At 35.9% G+C, this 27359-nt stretch overlaps 1 protein-coding gene across 1 annotated transcript; it reads left to right on the top strand.

Moving 5' to 3' along the window:
• Positions 1-12673: 12673 nt before the first annotated feature.
• LOC127080662 (uncharacterized) lies at positions 12674-27072 on the top strand. The gene is made up of 4 exons (XM_051020973.1): positions 12674-12770; positions 24392-24461; positions 24737-24975; positions 25703-27072. Exons 1-4 carry the CDS (start codon positions 12674-12676, stop codon positions 27070-27072), a joined length of 1776 nt encoding a protein of 591 aa, XP_050876930.1.
• Positions 27073-27359: the final 287 nt, after the last annotated feature.

Raw genomic sequence — 27359 nt, 5'->3', positions numbered from 1 at the left:
GTTGATCATTGTGGTGCAGTCGTTTTACTTTTTCGAGCGTTTTTGCGTCCAATTTTTATTCATTTTTTATTCGTTTATTTATGTTTTTTAGTCAAAATAATCGAGCCAATTATTTAGAAATATTTGTGTTTTTTCTTTAAATTTTTATTGCGTCATTTATTTTTTATCAATTTTGAAGTTATGTGTTGTTAATTTAATTTATTATACAAAAATCAAGAAAATGGCAAAAATATCTATCATTTTTCCACTTGAAGCATGCCACGCAGTCATCTCACCCCAAAACAAAACAAAAGTTTTTCTCACCAATACCATGATCCAATCACGCCCACTAAGTCTCCCTCTCTCATTTCCATGTGATAATTATCAGTTAAATAAGTCCACTTCCCCATTGTTAGCTAACAATCTCTCTCACTGAATGCATAAGACAAAAGAGGGGAACATGGCATGGACACGCGATCGATGTTGATTGCGTAGATTTTCTTTCATTTTAAAGTTAATTTGAGGGTTTCTCTCAGGGGGAGTATCACACTTTTTGGGCTGAATATACCTTTGCTTAGTACCCTCTTCTTCCAGAAGAAAAAAACATCTCCACCACAATTATTTTTCACTCTTCTTCCATTACAAAACAACAAACCCTAAACTTTCATACGGATACCTCCTTCCTCTCCTTCCACCTAAACACACCTTCCACCCACACCCTCAGTTTTGTGTAGACCCGCCATCATCACGAAAATCTTCTCCTTGTATATCATTTGTCGCAAACAAACCACCACCACGTGACCTTTCTGCCATCGTCCACACCCTTATCTTCCTCAATGCATCGCCGCGGTTTACCCTTCCCTTTAAAACTCCACCATTAAACCTCACCTTCTAAACAACCTCCAACAACCTTATTTCATGCTCAATAAAAAAATGGATCTACACAATCTCCGATCTACCATTCCCAACCTGTCACCAACGGCGAACCACCTCACTTCCTTACATCTTTTGAAACTATCACCACCTCAAAATCGGCTCTCTCTTCTAACACTTTGCATCACTACCTCTAAACAATACAAACTCCCTCTAAGTTTCTTTCACTGGCGCAAACAATAATTCACAATCGCTTCCTCCACCAACTTGCAACATTCTGATTAAGCATTTTTGCTGATGATCCATTCTGAAACACTCAAGTGTTCACTTTGTTTTCAACGTCACTATTCGAGTTTAGTTTTATGATAATTGTGTTTGTGCTTTAGTGGTCTAAGTTGAATAAGTTCAACATCTTAATATTGTGTCGTTAATCGTTTCAATATTTGTTGTGTTGTGTTTACCATTTCGATCATGTAGACTTTGTTTTCAGTTTGGTTCCGATTATGATTTGCTTGATGTTATTGATAATAATGTGTCCGATTGAAGTCGTACCACCCTCAAGACCAACCATAAGGTGTTCAATTCTGAAGATTTATGCAAAACCATGATGTTCTCTTTGATTGGTGAAAGAAGAACTTGAGTTGTGGCTAGAATCACTAAGTTCAGCCAACAATTGAGGTGACACGAAAAAAGCTTGTTGTCTCATTTCCGATACGGTAAAGCAAGCCATTACAGATGATCATCATCACCACCAGCAAATTAACTCCGACAAGGCATCTCGAAGCTCCGATCAACATTGCGTAAACTCGATAATGTGTATCTTGAATTCACGTTGTCGAGCGTTATTTTTTTTGTTTATGTATTTTGTTTCAAAATACTCTTGAGTCCATGATAGATTCTTATTTATATTTTATGGATAGAAACTTGCATCAATGTGATACTATTGGATTATTGTGGATGTATGTTGATTTGAAAAGTATATAGTTGCTACTTGGGATCTAGATATGTGATACATTTATTTTTTGGTTATGAGATTTCATTGTTGTGGTTTTATTTCAATTTGTTTTTTTTAATGGTATGTAATTTATTGATTATTTTGGGTTGATATGATAATGCGTAATGGTATAATATTGGTAAACAATATTAGTTTGTCATTGTTTAAGTTCATTTCATTTTTAATCGAATTAAATTCGTGGATTCGGCAATTTTATGTCGTTATGCCGCCCAAGTTTCTATACATTGATTGCGTATTTTCACCGTGTTTCGATCTTTACATACGACACTCCAACTTTGTTGCCGCTATGTACAAACCAGTTTATGAGCACATGGTGGCCGATTCAATTCGATTATTTTATATTCAATATTGTCATTTATTTCCTTTTAAATAAATTAATTAAAGTTTTGATTAAATTAGATAATTTTGTTAAGTAATTTTAATTAACTTAATTATTTGATTATATTAAGTTCTAATCGAACAATTTTGATAATTAATTTTAATTACCTATTTCATAACAACTTAGATGAAAAAGAAGGTGGTATAGAGCCTTTTATTCCCATTCCTGAATACTTGGATACAAGTTGTCTTACTCGACCATTCAAGTATTCGTCATTCATTCAAATACCTTAACTATTATCAAAACCTTTTATAATTAAGGATGAAAAGGGAGATGATCTAGAGACTTTGATTCCTCTCCTCGACTATTTGGATACGAGTTGTCTTACTCGACTATCTGAGTAATTGTCATCCAATAAAATATCTCAACACATCAAATCTATCTTTCCTCGCCCCCGTGCGATTGAAACTAATCAAAAAAAAATATTCAACATATTAAATTCAACTTGTCACCCCCGTGTGGCCAAAACTCTTTTCAGAAAGAACATTGTTCAATTCCTTCCAACACGCATAACAAACTAGTGCTTAAGCCTCCACCGATAGTGGACAAGCCAATGTTTAGCCTTTAGAACGCGATCTAAACAGTTGTTCATTAAAAGACACCAACAAACTGTAGTTCCCTGAACTACGAATGCTCTGATTTCCTTATTGCACCATAAGGATACGTAGGCACGAGATTGTGAGATCTTGGCGAGCACACTAATAAAAAACCTCCCTTTTCCCCCCTTTTGAGGTTTCCATCCATCTCTTTTTTTCTCAATCTTTTATCTCTCGAAGAAAATAAATAACATTAGCTAACATTCAAATCATAAATTAGACTAAAAGGTTCTCGTTGAATACAACGTACGTGAGGGGTGATAATACCTTTCCCTTGTGTAATCGACTCCTGGACCCGGATATGGTTGTGACGGCCATCTTCTTTCTTTTCAAAGGTTTTATCGATATCTTCCTATTCCTTCCTTGGAGTAAATAAAGTTCAGTGGCGACTCTGTTTGAACTATTTTTCCATGACCATCACGAGGAATCGTATTTTTCGAGATGCGACAAATGGAAACTCTGTTGGGGAGTATATGCTCCAAGCAAGAGAGAGTCAAGCCTAATTTATTTTTCTTTCTGTTTGAATGTTAACCTTGTATGTTTGTTATCTTTATTATGTATCATTGTTTCCTTGTAATTGCTATTTTTGTGATTTATTGTTTGACTCTTATTTTGCTAATGGGGGCTCTCTGATCATTGGCACTTTATGAGATAGACTCTCTATCTGAGTTTGAGAAAACCCATAGGATTAAGATGGTGGTTGTGTAGTAGAGGCCTACGAGGAGCCTTCCTTGTTGGGACGATACGAAGACCCCGCCTAGAGTAGATTCTCTTGAGATATCATTGTCCGACGAGCCTTCGTCACGACAATGGTGTTTTCAAGTTAGATCAGTGACTCTAGGGACCTTCTAACTTGTTCCATCCACGGCAATTGTGTAGTATTAACCTACGAGACTTCAGACTTTTTGGGTTAATAAGAAAGTCCCAATCAGATGAGATCCCTTGGACGTAATATTATCTTACAGAAAAATTTCCAACCTTGATCTATGACTCTGAGAACCTTGTTAGAACCTTGGATTCAAGAGTTGTGTACTAGAGGCCCAAAAGGAGTCTTTCTTGTTGGGACGATACGAAGACCTCACCTAGACGAGATCATATGAGGATATTATTGTCCGACAAGTCTTCGTCACAGAAGTGACATTCTCAAGAAGGATCCATGACTCTAGGAACCTACCAACTATAAAGCCTACCTCTGAGGTTCCTTTAATCAGAGATACCATTTATTTACCCGTTATTCTGATCAACCTGTGAACTTATTTATTCCTGTGATCCTGAACATGGCATTGAATTCATTCACATACCATTGCATATGCATTCATCATCATGCATTTCATATAATTTTCCACACAAATACAAAAAAAACTCATCCATCCTTTGTCCATAACCTGCAGTTGATTTCCTAACACTCGTATCGGACTTGAAGCATCCTTTGAAAGATCATGGATTCGTTGGAGCAAAGTCATATTGCATTGAGAGGGGATGTTGACTCGATGAAGAACCAGATAGACCAACTTGTGAAGGCTATGATAGCTTCAGGAAAAAAAAGAGGACAACATTTAGCGGACTTCATTCATTGAGAATGTCATTTCACCTCCAGTAAATGATCCTACCCATCCTCAGTTTGTGCGAATCCTAGTTGATAACTATGTTGTACAAGAGCGTCATATTGTTCGACATGGGGGTTCCTCATATCATGATGTTGTTGAGTATCATAGCTTTGCATTCTTTGCACCAGATTCCCATGGGACAATCCTGGTGGTCAATAATGAATGAACACAAGATGATGAGATTGCTGGAAGATGTCGCGTACTAGAGAAAAGACTTAAAGCCATAGAAGGGCGAGATACTATTGAACTGAATGCTTTAAACATGTGTTTGGTACCTGGCCTGGTTATACCCGCAAAGTTCAAAGTACCAGAATTTAAGAAGTACAGAGGGGATCAATGTCCAAAGCACCATTTGGTGATGTTTTGTCGAAATATGACCTCTTATGCTCACGACGATAAGCTAATGATTCATTTTTTTAAAGACAGTTTGACTGAGGCATCATTGAGTTGGTACATAAAGTTAGAAAGGAGTCACATTCAGTCATGGTTGGACCTAGCTAACGCATTTTTGAAGAAGTACAAATACAATTTGGACATGTCTCTCGATCACATGCAGTTGAGAGCTTTATCTCAGGAAAGCAACGAATCTTTCAGAGGGTATGCCCAAAGATGGAGAGAGATAGCGGCTTGCGTTGAACCACCACTCTTAGAGAAAGAATTGATAAACTTGTTTCGGGATACCTTGCAAAGTCCTTACTTTGAAAGGATGATTAGTAGTGCAGCATCAGACTTCGCTCACTTAGTGTCAATTGGAGAACGCATTGAGTGCGGCCTCAAAAGTGGAAAAATCCAACGTGCCTCGAGTAGCTAGAACATTGAAAATGAATCTATTGTCAGTTCCCAAGAGGAAGAAGAGGATGAAGTTAATGCAATTTGGGAAACTCCACAAGCTCCATATCATACACCATTCTTTCCACATGGTCAATATTCTACATATTGAGGATTCCCTCAATATCAATGACAAATTCCACGTCGGCAGCCATACCAACGGTAGAATGCTCCACATCAGCAACGTCAGTATGCACGACAAATTCTAATAAATCCAGAGAGGCATATTGATCCTATTCTAATGCCATATAGTCAAGTATTACCATATTTGATCAAGAGATGACTGGTAGTTCCAAAGGAGCTAAACCCAGTAATTCCTCCATACCCATCCGACTTTGACGCCAACGCCCGATGCGACTTCTATGCAGGGGAACATGGGCATTCAACTAAAGATTGTAAGGTGCTCAAGATCAAGGTACAAACTTTGATGGACCCTAAGATGTTCTCATTGAGGCCTTCAAACAAGCAACACTCCTTCACCTAGCCATGCGGTTCCATCAATCCAGATTGTGAAAGAAATTGTCGAGAATATATTTGAAGATGATTATCGTACTGGTTTCGATGAGAATGATAACAACCAACTATGAAGAAAGTTAGCCCAACAGTGAACAAGCACGAGAGAGCTTCTTCTGGCTTGACAATCATTTGTCTATTTCAGCATTTTCATTTGTATTTTTCTTTGCATGTTAAACACTTATTTTCTTTTAAGTATTGTTGTTTTCCTTTAATGGTAATATTATTGATTTGGTCATACATGTTTTGAACGAATATTTCATATTCACTCATCTTCTCCATTTATATAAAAAAAACAAAAATATTTCTCCCATTCACCTATCAAATTGTTGTTTTAGCGAAGATTGAAGGGAGGATGACAAAAATGAAATATCTATAATTGCTAATGGTATGCTTTCAGATAAAATCTTGCTGATGATGTATACAAATTGTTTCAAATCCCCAAAGACTGGAGAGATAAGGAGTTAATCCCTAGTCAACCACTTCGATCCTAGAAATAGGTGTTTCTTTCGGATCCATAAACCCTTGCATCAAACCCGGGACAGTGTAGTGTTCAGTTAATCTAACTACACACTTGAATTACAAGATGAAAAAACCCATCTAGGGATCAACCACGTGTTATTCTTTGCACACGTCGTGAAGTGTCGAAGGAACCCAGCAAAATCCAAAGGTTATGTTGGTTGTTCTTCAATAACCAATGACTTGGTCGTCACAACCCTTCAATAAAGAGAAGAAAGAGCCCGGTAAGTCGAACACCCCAAAGAGGCAACTTAGAAAAAAAAACTTGAGCAATCTCGTTGGACTAAAAGCTTCAAAGGCGGTTCAGGAAAAAGTTAGGGAGCAAAAGCAAAAAAAGAGAACAATTAAAAGAGGTCATCAAAGCCTCATCAAAAAAACAAAACAAGATTCAGTGGTCACCATATAAAGAATCAAAATGTCATTGATATCCATGACAAAAGAAAAATAAGGTGACTGTCATTTCAAGCGAATCTTGAAACCTCATATTTACACCGTCAAACTCTTTTATGAATGTGTGTGTTAAATTAACTGGACGTGGGACTGGATAATCATCACGAAGAAGGGGTGGGTACAAAATAAATTTTGAGCCTTATATCCTTTTGTTTCAATAACTGTGAACCAGACCACGTTACAACCCTTAAAAGGCCTAATTAAAGCAGGGTTTATTCTTAAATCATACTATAGCAAGGTTGCGTAAACTGACTCCTAAAAAGATTTTCTAATATTCTATATTGATATCATATTCTCGCTGTATCTTTCATACTAACTAAATCAGCACTGCGTTTAGACTAATGGTCCACTCGTCACACACTACCACATCATTCCAACAAATGATTTTTCAAACTTGAATGAACATCGCATTAAAATTACCATTTATGAATGAACAATTTTAACTACAAGTCAGTACTTGACACCAGGGAAATTCCAACAAGGAGAAATTAGAGAAGAACTTAGACATTCGTCAATGCTGATCAATCAAGACCCTTCCTAACCCTATGGATCAGGGGCATGGAATCTGATGACTATATGGACCTAAGAATTGGTCCGGCTGAAACAAATCTCCAAGCATCAGTTGATCAAGGAATCAAATCATTTCCCAATATTTAGTCCATTTGGGGCAAGTCCTTCAAAAGCTCAATCAGGGGCAAAACTACTACAAGATTCATACACTGGAAAAAATTTGGTTCAGGCCATGGTATAATTGTTCCCATGGTTTCCTTTCAAAGGAGAATTCATTCAAAGACCCTACAGGCTGGGGCAGAAAAGTTACAAAGAGCCTTGAGGAAGAGCAAAATCACAACCATCATGCATTGATTACATCACTACGCTCATTAAATCATTTACAGCCCATCAGGGCATATCGGGCAAAAAAGTTGAGATTCCCTCAGGAACAAACACGCAGCCTATCAGCAACAGATCAAACTTGGGGCACCAAGAGCATCCACATTTATCCTTCAATCATCGCATTGTCAAATACCAAGTGTCGGGTAGTCAAAACCTTTCACCAACCAAAAGTCCAATCCATATTGGCAATTACCAATAAAAACAAAGTCCAATCCCTTTTGGAATCTCCAAAACCAAATCCCAATCCATCTTGGCAACCACTGAAAGTCCACTTTGTTGGCAACTTCATAAACTCAAATCCAATCAACATTGGTACCCAGAAAGTCTCACCTTGCAAAAAAAAAGATCAATCCAAAAACAACAAAAAACCCTCTTGCATTACCACATGCACTACATACAATACACACGCATAACTTACATGCTAAATCAGGAAAATGCATATCAAAAAGCTCTCTCGCAAAAATGAGAAGTTTTCATTAACATGCACCATATGCATGCATAACATAATAATCTTTTCCAAACAACCCTTTGATGATGACATGACCTGATTTTTCTTTTCCATCAGTCCTCTAATGATGACAATCTTTTCCATCAGCCCTCTGATGACGACTGTTGATTCTAAGTGTTGGCAGCAATTTTGGTAAAACAAAGAGTGTTCACAAGATGTTATGTGTGATGTCTTAACATAAGATATCCTATGTACCTGCTGGAGCTTAAGGGACATGATCATGCAGGATTGTTTCAGAATGTCATACACAAGGTTATGGCATCTGTTATGAATGTATCTGCTGGAGCTTAAATGAAAGACATGTTCATGCAGGATTGTTTCAAGATGTCATACACAAGGTCATGGCATCTGATATGGTTGTACCTGCTGGAAGTTATAAAAGGAATTATTGAATTATGCAGGATTTTTCCAGGATGTCAGACCCGATGTCATGACATCGTGTACACAGAACATTCAGTGTGAATGTCTGGTGTTTTTGTGATTGCACAATTAATGGCAATCTTTGTATGATTGAAGATCTGATTAGCTGGCGCATTCAATCATGGATTACAACCTGTTTTACTTATTTTCCAAGGAGATCTAACCAGTTGTTATAAAAAGATTTGATTGGAAAATAGATTTAGGGTTTTCAAGATGTCCAAGCCCAGTTGAAAGCTTCTATAAAAAGGGACTTAGAAAACCTGTTTTGACACACAACCAATACTGAGCGAAATATAGTGAGAGAGCTAGGGTTTGTGTCTGTTTAGTCGTAAGACTTGTAAGCCATTCAAGTCATATTTTGATGATTGAATTGGACTGATTTGTGGTTGTAATTTGTCACTCTAAAGCTGTTAAGCAAGAGTGTGTGTCTACTTGATCAAAGTTATGAATCAAAATCAAGTGTGTGTCTACTTGATCAAAGTTGTGAAGCAAAATCAAGTGTGTGTCTTCTTGATTAAAGCTGTGAAGTAAGATCAAGAGTGTGTCTTCTTGATTGAAACTGTGAAGTAAAATCAAGAGTGTGTTATTGAAAAGTGTTTTCTTTTCTCAAGGGATTATTGTTTAAGATCACAGGTGTGATTGTAGGGAAGTGAGTGGGTTCTCATATCTAAGAGTGCTTAGGTAGAAATTGAACGGGTAGAGATTAGGTGAGAAAGACTGTAACTTGTTGAAGTGTACGGAGAGTCTTTGAACTGATTCTATTTTAGTGAATTTCCTTCCTGGCTTGGTAGCCCCCAGATGTAGGTGAGTTGGACCGAACTGGGTTAACAATTGCTTGTGTCTTTTGCATTACCTTTCTTTATCTTTCTTCTGTTAAGCGTAATTCAGATATTAGTGTCGTGACATTGCATTCGACATCTCATATCTGATACCAGAATTTCAATTGGTATCAGAGCAGGCATCCTGCTCTGGTTCTGGGTGAGATCTAGGGACAATACTTTCTGGTACAATGGAGAGAGATGGAGGATTTGTTTATAGGCCACCAATTTTGGATGGTTCTAACTATGACTATTGGAAGCATCGAATGGTAGCCTTTCTAAAATCTCTTGATAACAAGGCTTGGAAAGTTGTGTTTACAGGCTGGGTGCATCCTGTCATTACTAAAGAAGGAGAAACCACTACTGAGAAGAAGCCTGAAGAACAATGGTCCAAGGAGGAAGATGATCTAGCTCTTGGAAACTCTAAAGCATTGAATGCAATATTCAATGGGGTAGGCAAGGATATTTTCAGGTTGGTAAACAACTGTGAAATGGCCAAAGATGCTTGGGACATTCTCAAGACCACTCATGAGGGCACCTCTAGGGTAAAAATGTCTAGACTTCAGTTGCTCACCTCCAAGTTTGAAAACTTAAGGATGAAAGAAGATGAAAACATTCATGAATTTCACAGGAGTATCCTTGAAATTGCTAATGCCTCAGGAGCGCTGGGAGAAAAGATGACAGATGAAAAACTGGTAAGGAAAATACTTAGGTCACTCCCTAAGAGATTTGCAATGAAGGTGACTGCCATAGAAGAGTCTCAAGACATTCCCAACATGAGGGTTGACGAGTTAATTAGGTCCCTCCAAACCTTTGAGATGGGATTAAATGATGGTGTTGAAAAGAAAACAAAGAGCATGGCCTTTATGTCAAACACAGAAGAAGAAAAGAGTCAGGAGGTTGACGAAGACTTGGTCAATGAAGTAGCAATGCTGGGAAGACAGTTCAATAAACTGTTGAAAAAGATGGATGTAAGATCTAAGGCAAATGTCAGGAATATCTCATCTGACATCAGTAAATCCAATAATGTTGGTAGAAGAGCAAGATCAGATGAGAAGCTCAAAGAAGGAAAAAAGGTACAGTGTTATGAATGTGATGGGTATGGACACATCAGGACTGAATGTGGAACCTACCTCAAGAAGCAGAAGATGAGTCTTGCTGCCACTTGGTCTGATGAAAGTGAAACAGAGGAGGCTGCAAATCTTGTGACTGCCTTGATTGGAAGATGGGGATCTGATGAAGACTCAAGTGATAATGAAGTAACCTTTGAAGAATTAGCCTCTACCTACAGAAAGCTCTGTCATAAAAGTGTAGAGTTGTGCAAACAGGTTGAAAGCCAAAAGAAGGAGATGACTCAACTTGATAATGAGAAGGAAGAATACTTGGAAACTATCTCCAAATTACAAACAAAGCAGTGGTTCTGAATGCCAAGCTAGTTGAAAATCCACAAGCTGAAAGTCAGAAGATAGCACAACTGGAAAGTGAAAAGGCAGACCATGTAAAAACCATCTCTAAGCTGAAAACTGAAGCCATGTTCCTAAACTCTAAACTAGAAGAGATGACCAAGTATGTAAGGATGTTAAGTAATGGATCTGACTCTTTAGACAGGATTCTCCAAACTGGACAAATAACTGGAGACAAATCTGGCATTGGGTATAATGACTCTAAGCCTGAGAGCAGTAACATTGGAGCCAAACCTAAGTACATCCATAATAAAACTAAACCTGTGATGTCACATCATATGTCACAACACCAGAGAAGAAAACAGCAGAAGGGGAAACAACAAAGATGGAGATGCCATTACTGTGGGAAATTTGGTCATCTGAAGCCTTTCTGCTACAAACTGTATGGTTATCCTAGGACTACTCAACATCAGAATCACTATCAACCCAGACCCAAACAGCACAGACCTATCATCAAGAAGAAATGGGTTCCTAAGACTAATGTTACAAGTCTAATAGCTCACATTCCCCTCAGAGTCTCAGCCAAAGAAGAGTGGTACTTTGATAGTGGATGTTCCAGACACATGACTGGAAACCAAGACCTGCTAACTGACCTGCAGCATCATACCATAAGCCATGTAACCTTTGGAGATGGAGCAGAAGGTGAAATCAAGGGAACAGGTAAGCTTGATTGTCCTGGAGTTCCTAAACTTGACAAGGTTCTACTTGTTAAGGGCTTGACTACAAATCTAATAAGCATCAGTCAACTATGTGATCAAGGTCTGAATGTTAACTTCACCAAAACTGAATGCCTAATCTCTAACAAAGATAGTGAAGTGATTATGAAAGGAATCAGGACCAAAGACAACTGCTACATATGGAGCTCCCAAAAAGATGCTTCCTTAAAGTGTTCCTATGTCAAAGAGAAAGGGATGAAGATGAGTATAGATGATAGAAGAACCCTCAAGAGTGATGAAAGACAAATCTGTGGGAAATGTCAGACAAGGATGTCACACCAGAAGCTCAGACTTAACCTCACCCTCAGAGGAGAAAAGGTTATGTTGGCTCAAACAACTGAAAAGCTAGATCAAATAGGTGGACATGTGACCCGTCATGGGCAATCTGGAACTGGAGAGAGCATTGTTGAAACTAGGTCACAAGGGACTGTGTGCAAAAATGCCAAGAACAATGTGGATAAGATTGGGATGACATCTTCTCCTGTACATGTGGAAGGTAAAAATGGTGTTCATATAGAAGATGAAAGCGGTTGGGCTCAACTGAGTTGGATGAAACTATTGATGATTGCATACAATGTCACACACGATGTCATGACATTGTATTATGACAACCTAAATACTGAAACTAGGTCCAAAAATCATATTCAGAACAGATGGACCAAGCACTGGTTTTACTATTATCACTCCATTAGAAAACTCTTGGAAGACAAATTCATAGGTCTAAAGCATGGACTGGAACTAGCTGACAAAGTTGCAAGGATTTTGGGTGAAATTCAAATTGAATATGAGAGAGGGAAATTAGGGATTTGGACTCTTGTGAAATTATGACAATTAAAATGGAAAAGAAAAGGAAATAAAAATCGTGTCTGTCGTCTTAGAAGAAAGAGCCACATTAATGATAAATCATTCCCTAGCATTGAAAATAGTATCTATGCCCTCAGCACACGCTACCTAAACACAACAATTTCCATATCCATTCAACTTCTCAGAGGAACTCAGCTAGGGCAAAGGAAATTCTCTCAAAAGTTCTACAACATGTCTCAACATCCATCATCATCTGGTTCAAAACCCTCTCACCATGCAAAGACTCCCTCCATGGAGTTTCTAGATGAAGACGTGTTGGACGTTACTCCCCTTTGCGTGATACCAGGTGACACCCCAGGTCCCTCCTCCAAGGCTGGAGATGAGCAAGGTAATACCCCTGGTAAATCTTCTCTTCCAAAAGACATGCATTATGTTGATCGTGCCATTAGGAACCTAGTCACTAGGATTCTAAGTGAAGGGCATGAAGTCAAAGGGGTTTCTACCGCTCTGTCCAGAAGGGACCCCTCTCCTAAAGAGGAACCTCATACTGATAAAGATGATGATTCGTCTAGATCAGAAAAGGAAGTTGCTGCTAAGGGGCTATGCTCTCTAGGTAAAACCCCACCTAGCAAGAAACCAGCAAAAATGCCTCAGGAGAATATTATTGACCTAGAGGAAGAAAGCTCTAAAGAAGAGGATGATCCTTTGTTCCATCTTGTAAAACCTAGTGTAGCTGAGAAATTGAAAACTAGGAAAGGGAAAAGTGTGGCTAAAATGAAAACAGCAAGAGTGAAAAAGGCTGCTGGTGTAGGACCATCAAAATCCTAGAGCAAAGTTGAGGTTAGGAAAAGGAAAGAAAGAGACAGTTCTGACTCTGAGGAGGATGTCAAAGACGATGTCCCAGACATCTCCCCTGCTAAAAGGCAGACTGTTCAGAAGTCTCCTAGCAAAGCTGCTGCTGTGCACCTAGACAATATCTCCTTTCATTTAGAAGATGGTGCTGAAAAATGGAAATTTGTCATTCAGAGGAGGATAGCTGTTGAAAGAGAGCTTGGAAAAGAGGTTGTAGAGGTAAAGGAAGTTATTGATTTGATCAAAAATGCTGGACTAATGAAGACTGTGATAGCTCTACCCCAATGTTACGAGGGGTTGGTAAAAGAGTTTATTGTGAATATCCCTGAGGATATTTATGAAAAGAGCAGCATGGAGTTCTGCAAGGTGTTTGTAGGGGGAAAATGTGTGAAATTCTCACCAAGTATTATCAACAAGTTCCTAGGAAGAGGAATTGGTGGAGGAGTGGACCTAGAGACTACAGACAATGAGATCTGTAGGGTTATTATAGCTGGCCAAGTTAAGGAATGGCCTAGTAGGAATCACTTATCAGCTGGCAAGCTCACTGTCAAATATGCCATCTTACACAAGATTGGTTCAGCCAACTGGGTGCCTACTAATCATATCTCTACCATCTCCATTGTTCTTGGAAGAATCATTCATGCAATTGGAACCAAGATAAACTATGACTTTGGAAAGTTTATATTTGATCAAACCATCAGACATGCCTCCACAAATGTTGTGAAGTTACCCATTGCCTTCCCATCCATTATTTGTGGGATTATCTTGAGTCAACAACCAGGAATTCTTAATACAAAGGACATGCCAAGCAGAAGAAAATCCCCTCTATCCATTCATTATAAGTTGTTTGAGGGAAGTCATGTCAATGATGTTGTCATGACATCTGCCAGAAGGGAGCCTGCACTCAAGGGAGCGTAATTGACCAACTAAAAGATACCTGCAAGGAATTAGAGAATGGTGTGAGGGTGGCCAAGGCAAGAAAAGAAGCTTTGGAAGTTCTTATCTGCAGCATGGAAAAGGAAGAAATGGAGAAGGTTGCTAAGAATCAAATGCAAAAGCCCAATCCAGTGGAAGTTCTGAAAGCTCTGAAGACTCTGAAGGTGAAGGTGGAGGTGAAGGTGATACTTCTTCTTCTGATTAATGGTTCCCCCCTTGTGTGTTGAAGACTAAAGATTATGTGAAGGGTGTTGTGTGGCTGGTGTGACTGTTGCTGGTCTGGTTCTGCTGTTTGGAAGACTGAAGTTTTATTGTTTTTTTAAAAAAATGTGTATTTTGTGGCAGTCCTCATTGATGTCTGTTTGTGGGCTCTTAATGAGTTCCTTGGATTTGTTCATTATCTCAGCTATCACAGCTGTGTATAATGATGGTTTGTACTGCTTAACTATTATGTTTTAACATGTTTAATGTTATAACATTTGTCCTAACATTCTTTGATAGACTAATTGACATTTATTTTGTCTAATTGGTCACCTTTGGTCAATTTTGACTAAAAAGGGGGAGAAGTGTTAATGTGGAATGTGGAAGCAGTTGTGGAGTGGTGAGTTGTATGTAGCTGAACTGAAGGACAACTATTTTTGAAGGAAGTGCACAGGTGTTAAAACAGAATGTGTTTTGTTTACAGATGTCAAAGAAGATGTCTGATATGGTGCACAGGTGCTGATGTTGAAGCAGATGTCAGAATGACATTCTTGCTGGTACAGGTGCTGGAGTTACAGTAGCTGTTATTTGATGTATGCACAGATTTAGGGGGAGAAGGAGTACCCTTGTGCATTTGTGTGTCTTACTAGTTGCATCCATAATTAGTAATTCTGTTTTGTTGCACAGATTTAGGGGGAGGAGAAGTACCCTTGTGCATGTGTGTATTACTAGTAACTATAGCTAGTAATTGTGTTGCTTCTGCTGCTGTTTAAATTACTGATATGTTGTTTAACTGCTGATAGTTTACCTTGTGAACAAAAAGGACAGATATATGTTTTAGCCAAAATTTGCCAAAGGGGGAGTTTGTTGATTCTTAGTGTTGGCAGCAATTTTGGTAAAACAAAGAGTGTTCACAAGATGTTATGTGTGATGTCTTAACATAAGATATCCTATGTACCTGCTGGAGCTTAAGGAACATGATCATGCAGGATTGTTTCAGAATGCCATACACAAGGTCATGGCATCTGTTATGAATGTACCTGTTGGAGCTTAAATGAAAGACATGTTCATGCAGGATTATTTCAAGATGTCATACACAAGGTCATGGCATCTGATATGGTTGTACCTGCTGGAAGTTATAAAAGGAATTATTGAATTATGCAGGATTTTTCCAGAATGTTAGACCTGATGTCATGACATCCTGTACATAGAACATTCAGTGTGAATGTCTGGTGTTTTTGTGATTGCACAATTAATGGCAATCTTTGTATGATTGAAGATCTGATTAGCTGGCGCATTCAATCATGGATTACAACCTGTTTTACTTATTTTCCAAGGAGATCTAACCAGTTGTTATAAAAAGATTTGATTGAAAAATAGATTTAGGGTTTTCAAGATGTCCAAGCCCAGCTGAAAGCTTCTATAAAAAGGGACTTAGAAAACCTGTTTTGACACACAACCAATACTGAGCGAAATATAGTGAGAGAGCTAGGGTTTGTGTCTGTTTAGTCGTAAGACTTGTAAGCCATTCAAGTCATCTTTTGATGATTGAATTGGACTGATTTATGGTTGTAATTTGTCACTCTAAAGCTGTTAAGCAAGAGTGTGTGTCTACTTGATCAAAGTTGTGAAGCAAGATCAAGTGTGTGTCTTCTTGATTAAAGTTGTGAAGCAAGATCAAGAGTGTGTCTTCTTGATTGAAACTGTGAAGTAAAATCAAGAGTGTGTTATTGAAAAGTGTTTTCCTTTCTCAAGGGATTATTGTTTAAGATCACAGGTGTGATTGTAGGGAAGTGAGTGGGTTCTCATATCTAAGAGTGCTTAGGTAGAAATTGCACGGGTAGAGATTAGGTGAGAAAGACTGTAACTTGTTGAAGTCTACGGAGAGTCTTTGAACTGATTCTATTTTAGTGAATTTCCTTCCTGGCTTGGTAGCCCCCAGATGTAGGTGAGTTGGACCGAACTGGGTTAACAATTGCTTGTGTCTTTTGCATTACCTTTCTTTATCTTTCTTCTGTTAAGTGTAATTCAGATATTAGTGTCGTGACATTGCATTCGACATCTCATATCTGATACCAGAATTTCAACGACATTTTATAATAAATCTTTTCCATCAACTCTTTAATGATGATATTCCAAAGTATATAATTTCTTTTCCATCAACCCTTTGGTGATGGCAATCGGTAATTCTTTTCCGTAAATCCTTTGAGGATGAAAATTATTTTTCATCAACTATTTGATGATGTCACTCCATAATGAAGTTCTTTTTGTCAATCCTTTGACAATGACAAATTCTTTTCCACCAACCCTTTGGTGATGACAAACTTTAATTCTTTTTCGTCAACCCTTTAACGATGTCACTCCTTAGTGATGTTTTCTTTCCACCAACCCTTTGATGATGACAGTATTTAATTTATTTCCGTCAACCCTTTGACGACGACACTCCATAGTGAAATATATTTTTGTCAACCCTTTGACGATGACAAATTCTTTTCCACCAACCCTTTGTGATGCCTTTCTTTACTTTTTTCCGTCAACCCTTTGACGATGACAGATTATTTTCCACCAACCCTTTGGTGATGACATTCTTTACTTCTTTCCGTCAACCCTTTGACGATGTCACTCCTTAGTGAAGTTATTTCTGTCAACCCTTTGACGATGACAACTTATTCCCATCAACTCTTTGTTGATGATATTTTATATTTGATCTCTTCCGCCCACCCTTGGATGATGACATAACATAACTATTTCCTATCAACCCTTTGATGATGATTTTCTATATTTTGATCTTTCCATCAACCCTTTGATGTCGATATTCGTTATCTTCCATCAACCCTTTGATGATGATATCACCAACAACCTATTCAAAAACAAAAATAAAGCCCTAAAAAATCCAAGTACCCAGTTGCATTCCCACATGCATCAATTCATGCATACTTTTCCTACCAAAATAGGAAAATTCATCAAACAAAGTCCTATTAATCATCAGCATACCCATGCATAACACTCCCGCCAAAATAGGGAGTTTCATAAAAAATGAACAAAAAATTATATGTATTCCTACATGCACATCTAATAACCCCCAACGATTGCATACTTGCATACATCTCATGCACCATTCCATGCATGGTACTTCCACCCATGTCATACAAAACATCAAACATAACATAATTCAGGATCCACGACCAGTTACAATTATCCATGACATTCGTCATTTAAGTCGATGGAGTTATTACCCTGGATGTGCTCGTGGAATTATTTCCCAGCAGACCATTCTTCAAACTTTATGGTTGATAATGATTTTCCCCAGCGTCTTTGCTATCATTGCTCCCCAAGCAGAAGTTACCCTAAAAAGTCTCTTATGAGCTTTTCCCCTGCAGAGCTTTGCCAGTAAATCTCCTCCAAAGGGAGTCTTTTCTGAACTATTTCCCCCAACAATTTATTGTCTGAGACACTGCTTCATTTATTTGAAGAATCTCATTTATTGCTTGAGATCCTGCTCTAGTATCCTCGAAGAATCTTAGATACGATTGAGGTATCATTCCCCTTGTTTGAATATCTCGATTATATTATATAAGATGTTACTTTATCGATTCAGAGAATCTCATTTATCTGTTTGAGATACTACTTCATTTACCTGAAGAATCTCATTTATCTGGTTGAGATATTGCTTCATTTATCTGAAGAATCTCATTTGTTCTTAGAGATATTGTTCTGGTATCCTCGGAGAATCTTAGATACAGTTTAGGTGTCTTTCCCTTGTTGGAATATCTCGATTATATCATGTAAGGTACTATTTTGTTGATCCTCACAGAATCTCATGTGTTCTGTTCAAGACGCTGTTTTTGCTAATTTTCAAAAAGTTTTAGATACGATTGAGGTATCATTCCATTGTTGGAATGTCTCGATTATGTCATCCAAGATATTGTTATGACGATTCTCAAAGAGTCTTGATTTTTTCATTTACCTTATATTAACCTATCTTACTATATTTCTCACTACATTTGCTTTCTGCATTTCTTCCATGCATCTCAAAGGACAAAATTTGGGTCTTTTCGTATTCAATTATCTTCCACCATGAATGTATGAAAATTGTTGTTATTCATACCTTCTGGTTCAAGGTAATTAAATAAGGGCAACTGTCATACCCCAATTTTGTTCGGACATTTTTAAAACTTTCATATATTTAACTTTATTTTTGGTTTATATCATCTAGATAGAAAAACATGTATTTCATCATGAATAACACCTAAAATGTCAGCCAAAATAAATTCTTGAACATACAGATAGATTTGTTAAATCATTTCTCAAATACCAGTAAAATCAGCGGGTAAAAAGTTTCGATATCGAGCTTGTAGACATCAGTATTATTAATCTACGGTTCACATAGTTTAATCTGGTGTACTCGTTTTACTTTTTTGACGACTTTTTCAGTTATAGTTTGATCCGTCTGAGCCTTTTAATCGATCAAAATTGATTTTAAAATTAAATCAAACGTTGTATCTTTCTGAGAGGTTTATTTCGTGCTGATCACTATGGTGCATTTGTCTTAATTTTTTGAGCATTTTTGCGCCCAATTTTTATTCATTTTTTATTCATTTATTTACGTTTTTTAGTCAAAATAATCAAGCCAATTATTTGGAAATATTTGTGTTTTTTATTTAAACTTTTATTGCGTCATTTATTTTTTATCAATTTTTGAAGTTATGTGTTGTTAATTTAATTCATTATACAAAAATCAAGAAAATGGCAAAAAATATATATCATCTTTCCACTTGGAGCATGCCACGCGGTCATCTCACCCCAAAAGAAAAAAAGTTTTTCTCTCCAACACCATGATTCAAACGCGCCCACTAAATCTCCCTCTCTCATTTCCATGTGATAATTATCAGCTAAATAAATCCACTTCCCCATTGTCAGCTAGCAATCTCTCTCACGGAATGCATAAGACAGAAGAGGGGAGCATGGCATAAACACGCGGCCGATGTTGATTGGGGATTTTTTTTTTCATTTTGAAATTAATTTGAGGGTTTCTCTTAGGGGGCGCATCATACGTTTTGGGTTGAATATACCTTTGCTTACTACCCTCTTCTTCTAGAGAAAAAAAAACATCTCCACCATAATTCTTTTTCACTCTTCTCCATTACAAAACAACAAACCCTCAACTTTCATACGAACACCTCTTTCCTCTTTTTCCACCTAAACACACCTTCCACCCACACCTTCAGTTTTGCGCAGACCCGCCATCATCACCGAAATCTTCTCCTTCCACATCAGCTGCCGCGAGCGATCCTCCACCACACAACCTTTCTGCCGCTATCCACGCCCTCATCTTCCTCACTGCACCGCCGCGGTTCACCCTTCCCTTACAAACTCCACCATTAAACCTCACCTTCTAAACAACCTCCAACAACCTTATTTCATGCTCAATAAAAAAATGGATCTGCACAATCTCCGATCTACCATTCTGAACCTGTCACCAATGGCAAACCACCTCACTCTATCCTCACTTCCCTACATCTTCCAAAACTAACACCACCTCAAAATTTACTCTCTCTTCTAACCCTTTGCATCACTACCTATAAGCCATACAAACTCCCTCAGAGTTTCTTTCACCGGCACAAACAACAATTCAAAATCGCTTCCTCCACTAACTCGCAACATTCTGATTAAGCATTTCTGCTGATGATCCATTCTGAAAACTCAAGTGTTCACTTTGTTTTCAACGTCATTATTTGAGTCTAGTTTTATGATAATTGCGTTTGTGCTTTAGTGGTCTAAGTTGAATAAGTTCAGCATCTTAATATTGTGTCGTTAATCGTTTCAATATTTGTTGTGGTATGTTTACCATTTCGATTGTGAAGACTTTTTTCAGTTTGGTTCTGGTAAATATTTGCTTGATGTTGTTGATAATAATATGTCTGATTGAAGTCATACCTCCCTCAAGACCAACCATAAGGTGTTCAGTTCTGAAGCTTTGTGTAAAACCATGATGTTCTCTTTGATTGGTGAAAGAAGAACTTGAGTTGTGGCTGGAATCACTAAGTTCAGCCAACAATTGAGGTGACACCAAAAAAGCTTGTTGTCTCATTTCTGATACGGTAAAGCAAGCCATTACAGGCGATCATCGTCACCGCCAACAAATTAACTTCGACAAGGCATCTCGAAGCTCCGGTCAGTATTGCGCAAACTCGGTAATGTGTAGCTTGACTTCACGTTGTCGAGCGCTGTTTTTTTGTTTATTTATTACGTTTCAAAATACTCTTGATTCAATGACAGATTCTTATTTATATTTTAAGGATAGAAGCTTGCATCAATGTGATATTATTGGATTATTGTTGATGTATGTCGATTTGAAAATATATAGTTGCTACTTGGGATCTAGATTTGTGATACATTTGTTTTTTGGTTATGAGATTTCATTGTTGTGGTTTTATTTCAATTTGTTTTTTTTGAATGGTCAGTAATTTATTGATCATTTTGGGTTGATATGATAATGTGTAATGGTATAATATTGGTAAATAATATTAGTTTGTCATTGTTCAAATTCATTGCATTTTTAATCGGATTAAATCCGTGGATTCGACAATTTTATGATGTTATGCCGCCCAAGTTTCTATACATTTATTGCGTATTTTCACCGTGTTTCGATCTTTATATACGAAACTCCAACTCTTTTGTCGCTATTTATAAACCGGTTTATGAGCACATGGTGGCCGATTCAATTCGATTATTTTATATTCAATATTGTCACTTATTTCCTTTTAAATTAATTAATTAAAGTTTTGATTAAATTAGATAATTTTGTTAACTAATTTTAATTAACTTAATTATTTGATTATATTAACTTTTAATCGAATAATTTTGATAATTAATTTTAATTACTTTAAATTAGACGACTTAAGTGAATTATAATCAATGAAATTTGTTAATTAAAAATTGACCAACTAATTTCACCATCATTTTCCACTATCATTTCATAATACAAATTCGATTTCATTCAATTTCATCATCAATACAAAACCATGATAAAATCATTTAAAGATCACACAATTCTCGATTCAATATCGAGCCCCCATCTTCCATGCCTTTGTAAGTCGATTTCTTTTAGCATCGCCATCAACCTCACATAACTTACTCTTGGGTTCTCTTACAATGAGACCTATTCGATTATTACTTAATTAATTAGATGATTGATTCACTAAAATCCACTTTTAACTCATCCTCAAAATGCACATTCAAACATCGATCCAACATCGAGTATTTTTATTCAAATCAAATTAAAATACATAATCACGATTAAACACCATTTCATTTAGAAATGAAAAAGGGGATGGTTTTTATCCTTCATCTCCTCTCCTCGATTGTTTGAATACGAGTACCCTTACTCGGCTAGTCAAACAATTGTCATTACTCTTAAAACTTCTAAACCAATTAAATCAAACTTATTTTCATAATAAACTTAACGAAAAGGGAGATGGTGTAGAGCCTACGATTTTTCTCCTCTAATACTTGAATATGAGTTGTCTTATTCAGTCATTCGATTAATTGTCGTTTATCTAAACAATATCAAACATACACAAACCTATTTTCATAACAACTTAGATGAAAATGAAAATGGTCTAGAGCCTTCTATTCCCTTTCCCAAATACTTGGATACGAGTTACCTTACTCGACCATTCGAATATTTGTCATCCATTTAAAATATCTTAACTATTATCAAACCCTTTCATAATTAAGGATGAAAATGGAGATGGTCTAGAGCCTTCGATTCCTCTCCTCGACTACTTGGATACGAGTTGCCTTACTCGACTATCCGAGTAATCGTCATCCAACAAAATATCTCAACACATCAAATCTATCTTTCCTCGCCCCCGTGCGATTGAAACCAATCAAACCAAACATTACACATATTAAATTCAACTTGTCACCCCCGTGTGACCAAAACTCTTTTCAGAAAGAACATTGGTCAATCCCTTCTAACACGCATAACAAACTAGTGCTTAAGCCTCCGTCGATAGTAGACAAGTCAATGTTTAGCCTTTATAACGCGATCTAAATAATTGTTCATTAAAAGACACTAACAAACCGTAGTTCCCCGAACTATGAATGCTCTGATTTCCTTATTGCATCATAAGGATACATAGGCATGAGATTGCGAGATCTTGGTGAGCACACTAATAAAAAACCTCTCTCCCCCCCCCCCTTCTGAGGTTTCCATCCATCTCTTTTCTTTTCAATCTTTTATCTGTCGAAGAAAGCAAATAACATTAGCTAACATTCCAACCGCAAATTAGACTAAAAGGTTCCCGTTGAGTATAACGGACGTGAGGGGTGCTAATACCTTTCCCTTGCGTAATTGACTTATGAATCCGAATATGGTTGTGATGACCATGTTCTTTATTCTCAAAGATTTTATCGATATCTTCCTATTCCTTCCTTAGAATAAAAATAAAGTTCGGTAGCGACTCTGTTCGAACTATTTTTCTGTGACCATCGCGGGGAATCATATTTTTCGAGATGCAACACTATGTTATCTACATTTATCATAGTTCTCAATTTTTTGAATAACTCTACCTGCACAACCTTTGTCATGATGTTTGTTATATGATTCTCCATTCTGCAATCTTTTAAGTTCTGTTTCTCATTTGTTACTTCATTTCTAAGATAATGGAATCTCATATCAATGTGTTCGTTTCTTCCACGTGTCATCGAATTCTTGTGTAAATTGATAGCACATGAAATTCCTATTTCAACGTGTCACCACCCACTCAATCAATGATAGATTATTGAATTCCTATTTCTAAGGTGGTTGCGGGTCAGCTATTGACTCTTACTTTTCAATTGAATTAAAAAAATCTTAAGTAAATTGTTAGTAAGGTCAACGTCCAATTAAATTACTATCGAGTAGATATCTAGGCTTTTTGAAAATGACTCACCTCAAGAATATCCTTTAAAAGATAGAATTAACGGGTAATTTAATTGCATGATATACGGAATTATTTATTTATATCTTTATATGTAAATTATGTGAAATATATATTCCCTTATTGATCATCGGATAGGTAAACTCCAGGGCCGGTTCTTTTCCTGTGCAAGTTGTGCAGTAGCACAGGGCCTCACTTTTTGTGGGGCCTCAAATTAACTATTATTAGTGAATATAAAAAATTAATAAATAAAAATCTTTTTTATCACATATAATAAATAAAATATTAAATGCTGAAAAATAGGATATTTGGAAACCAAACGTTTTTTCTCCTTTCTCACACGTTCTCACTTCTCTCTCCTCTCAAACGTTATTCTCTTCTCTCTTTCTCTATTAGAGTTGTTTGAAACCAGAAAAAAAAATCTTATTTTTCCTTTTCAATCCTCTCTTTTATCAGGTTAGTTTATTCAATTAGTTACTTTCCATTTATTTTTATTGTGATTATTTGATTTTGAAGGTAGAAAGAATAGTAATTTTATATTTATTTTAAATTTTAGGGTGAAATCTTATTTTAGTTCATGTATCAATATTGATTTTAGATTTTAGATTTTATGGTGGAAATGAGGGGTAACTTGTGTTCTTTATAGAATTATAATATATAAATAAATAAAATTTTAGGGTGAAATGGGATACTAGTATACTGTATATACTACTCAGTAGTATCAAAATTCAAAACAAGAATAATGTTGGTGTTGGTGACGATTTTTATACCTACTTTTTCTCATAAGACCAAATTGCAATTTGTAATCTTTCAAAGCAAAATTAGTATGTATTAGTATTGATATTTTTTATGATTAATTTATAATTTATTTAATTAAATGTAATTTATTTTTTTACTATTAATTTATAATTTGCTTTTAATTTATAATTATTAATTTTTTATGGTACTATATTAGAGAAGAACACAACATAACAAAATATAATTGAATATTAATTAAAGTCTTTTCTCTATGATTTAATTATTAATATTTTTTGATGATTAATTTATAATTTCTTTTATTTAATGTAATTGATTTTTTTTGTTATTGATGTAGGAACACAATTTCACAACAGGATAATTAGTAGATCATCGACGGGCACAAAAGACATTGTGAGGAATTTCAGGTTTTTCTTATTATGCCTCCTAAGATGCCTCCTAAGAATAGAAAATTTGAATGTGGAAATGATAAACGTAAGAAAAAGAAAAAAATTAAAGAGTTAATTCAATCTCAAGTAGGAGCTCTTGATAAATTTTTAATCAAAGAACCATAAGTTTCAAATGAAAGTCGTTATGTTGATAATATTGATAGTTTGCCTATTGAAAATCATAATCTTGATAGTGTGCCTATTGAAAATGATAATCTTGATAGTGTGCCCATTGAAAATGATAATCTTGATAGTGTGTCCATTGAAAATGATAATCTTAATAGTGTGCCCATTGAAAATGATAATCTTGATAGTGTGCCAATTGTTGATGAAGTTAATAATGATGATGATGCCGATGATGATGATGATGATAATGTTGATTATGATATATTTGATCCAAGAAATTGGGATCGTCTTCAACCTAAACTGATTGATTTATTAGTTGTGAAAGGTCCTAAAAGAGATAATTCTATTGTGAAGGGTCCTAGAGATAGTTTGAATAGACGTTTTACGGCTAATTTGTATACTTGAGCTTTAGCAAATGGAGAGGTGTGTGATAAAGATTGGTTTGTTTATTCGAAAGAGCTTGATAGAGTATTTTGTTTTTGTTGTAAAGTTTTTAAAAATAGGATTGTTAGGGGACAATTAGCAAATTAGGGTTATAGTGATTGGGTATATGTTGGTGAAAGAATTAAAGAGCACGAGTTAGGCATGGAACATGTTAAAAATATGACTACTTGGTATGAGTATCGCAAACGGCTGCAAAACTATTGATAAAACAACTCAAAGATTAATTGAGAAAGAAAAGGATCACTGAAAAAATGTTTTAAAAAGAGTTATTTCAATAGTGAAATTTCTTGCTAAACATAATTTATCCTTTCGTGGTTCTAAGGAGAAATTGTACGAAGATAGCAATGGAAACTTTTTGGGTTTGATTGAAATGTTAGCTGAATTTGACTCAATCATCCAAGAACATGTTAGACGTGTTACAACTCAAAAAGTTCATATTCATTATCTTGGGCATAACATACAGAATGAGTTGATTTCATTGCTTGGTTCTGCGATTAAAATTGAAATCATTAGAAAAATCAAACAGGCAAAGTATTTTTCAGTGATACTTGATTGTACTCCTGATGTTAGTCACCAAGAGCAGATGTCTTCGATAGTAAGATATGTGGATATTTCTTCAGCTTCTGTTAGTATTGAGGAATAATTTTTAGGATTTTTGAATGTGAATAATACAAGTGGTCAGGAGCTTTTTGATGTTTTACAAAATGAATTGAAAGAACTTGGTCTCGACCTATTTGACGTGAGAGGGCAAGGTTATGATAATGGGTCCAATATGAAGGGAAAACACCAAGGTGTGCAAAAGAGATTTTTAGACATAAATCCGAGAGTCTTTTATACTCCTTGTGGTTGTCATAGTCTTAATTTGGCATTGTGTGATATGACTAACTCTTGTATTAAAGCTATGATTTTTTTTGGAGTTGTTCAACACATTTATACAATTTTTGCCAATTCTACTAAGAGATGGCAAATTTTGAAAGATAACGTAAAAGGATTGACTCCAAAATCATTGTCATCCACTCGTTGGGAGAGTCGTGTAGAAAGTGTCAAAGCTATAAGAACTCAAATGTTAGAATTTACAGAAGCTTTGCTTGAAGTGTCAGAAAATAATCTTGATCCTAAAATACAAAATGAAGTTAAATCCTTAGCAACAAATGAGCTTGGTGATTTTGAGTTTTTGATGGCTATAATTATTTGGTTTGAAATATTATCTGCAATTAATTCTGTTAGCAAGCTTTTACAGGAAAAGGATATGCTTATTGATTTTGCTATGCAAAAAATTAAGGGATTGATTTCGTATTTTGAGGGATATAGAGAAACAGGTTTTTATAAGGTATTGATTAATGCTAAGGAAATTGCGGTGGAATTGAATATTGCCCCAATATTTCCTCAAAGGCGTATAATTAAAAGAAAAAGGCAATTTGATGAGAATTTGAATATCCCATCAGTCGAGCTATCAGAAGAAGAATCATTCATGGTTAATTATTTTTTTTATTTTGTTGATCAAGCTGTTGTTTCTCTTAATAAGAGGTTTGAGCAACACCAAGAGTATGAAAGTATTTTTGGTTTCTTGTTTACTTCTCACAAGTTACAATCATTAGATGATGCAACTTTGAAGTCTTGTTGTACTAACTTTGAGCAAGCATTGAACCATAATGAGCAATCTGATATTGATGGGAATGAATTTTTTGCAGAGTTGAAGTTACTAAGAGAAATGTTGCCTGAAGAAACCATAAGACCTACTGATATATTATTATTTTTAAAAGGCTTGGATTGTTTTCCTAATACAGTTATTGCATATAGAATCTTATTGACTATTCCTGTGACAGTTGCTTCTGCAGAAAGAAGTTTTTCAAAATTGAAGTTGTTAAAGACTTACTTGCGGTCTACCATGTCACAAGAAAGACTTAATGGATTGGCATTAATAGCTATTGAAAATGATATTTTGGAGACATTAAAATATGAAGACTTAGTTGACGATTTTGCTTCAAAAAATGTCCGTAGGAAGGCTCTTTTTATGTAGTTAGATAATTTAAGTTGTAAGAAATGGTGTTAGTAGTTTAAACAATACCTTTGAACTTTTTGGTACTTCATTTGATTAATATATAATTTTATCTTTTGTTTGTCATTTTTAATCATTAAAATTATATATATATATATATATATATATATATATATATATATATATATATATATATATATATATATATATATATATATATATTTATTTAGGTCCATTTTTAAAATTAAAACAGAGCCTCTGAATTGATTGGGCCGGTCTTGGTAAACTCACATAATTTAGTCATAATA

This window comes from Lathyrus oleraceus, chromosome 5 (genome assembly GCF_024323335.1).
Source record: "Lathyrus oleraceus cultivar Zhongwan6 chromosome 5, CAAS_Psat_ZW6_1.0, whole genome shotgun sequence".
NCBI lineage: Eukaryota > Viridiplantae > Streptophyta > Magnoliopsida > Fabales > Fabaceae > Lathyrus > Lathyrus oleraceus.
The sequence above is the reverse complement of the archived record's forward strand: the minus strand, read 5'-3'. Positions and strand labels throughout refer to the sequence as shown.

What these genes read in the sequence shown, in the direction of transcription:
- LOC127080662 (XM_051020973.1), top strand. Translation starts at nt 12,674, where the DNA reads ATGGAGTTTCTAGATGAAGACGTGTTGGACGTTACTCCCCTTTGCGTG. An exon ending in CAAGGCTGGAGATGAGCAAG is followed by an intron (nt 12,771 to 24,391) that starts GTAATACCCCTG and finishes TTATTGATGTAG; the next exon opens with GAACACAATTTCACAACAGG. An exon ending in TGTGAAGGGTCCTAGAGATA is followed by an intron (nt 24,976 to 25,702) that starts GTTTGAATAGAC and finishes AATAATTTTTAG; the next exon opens with GATTTTTGAATGTGAATAAT.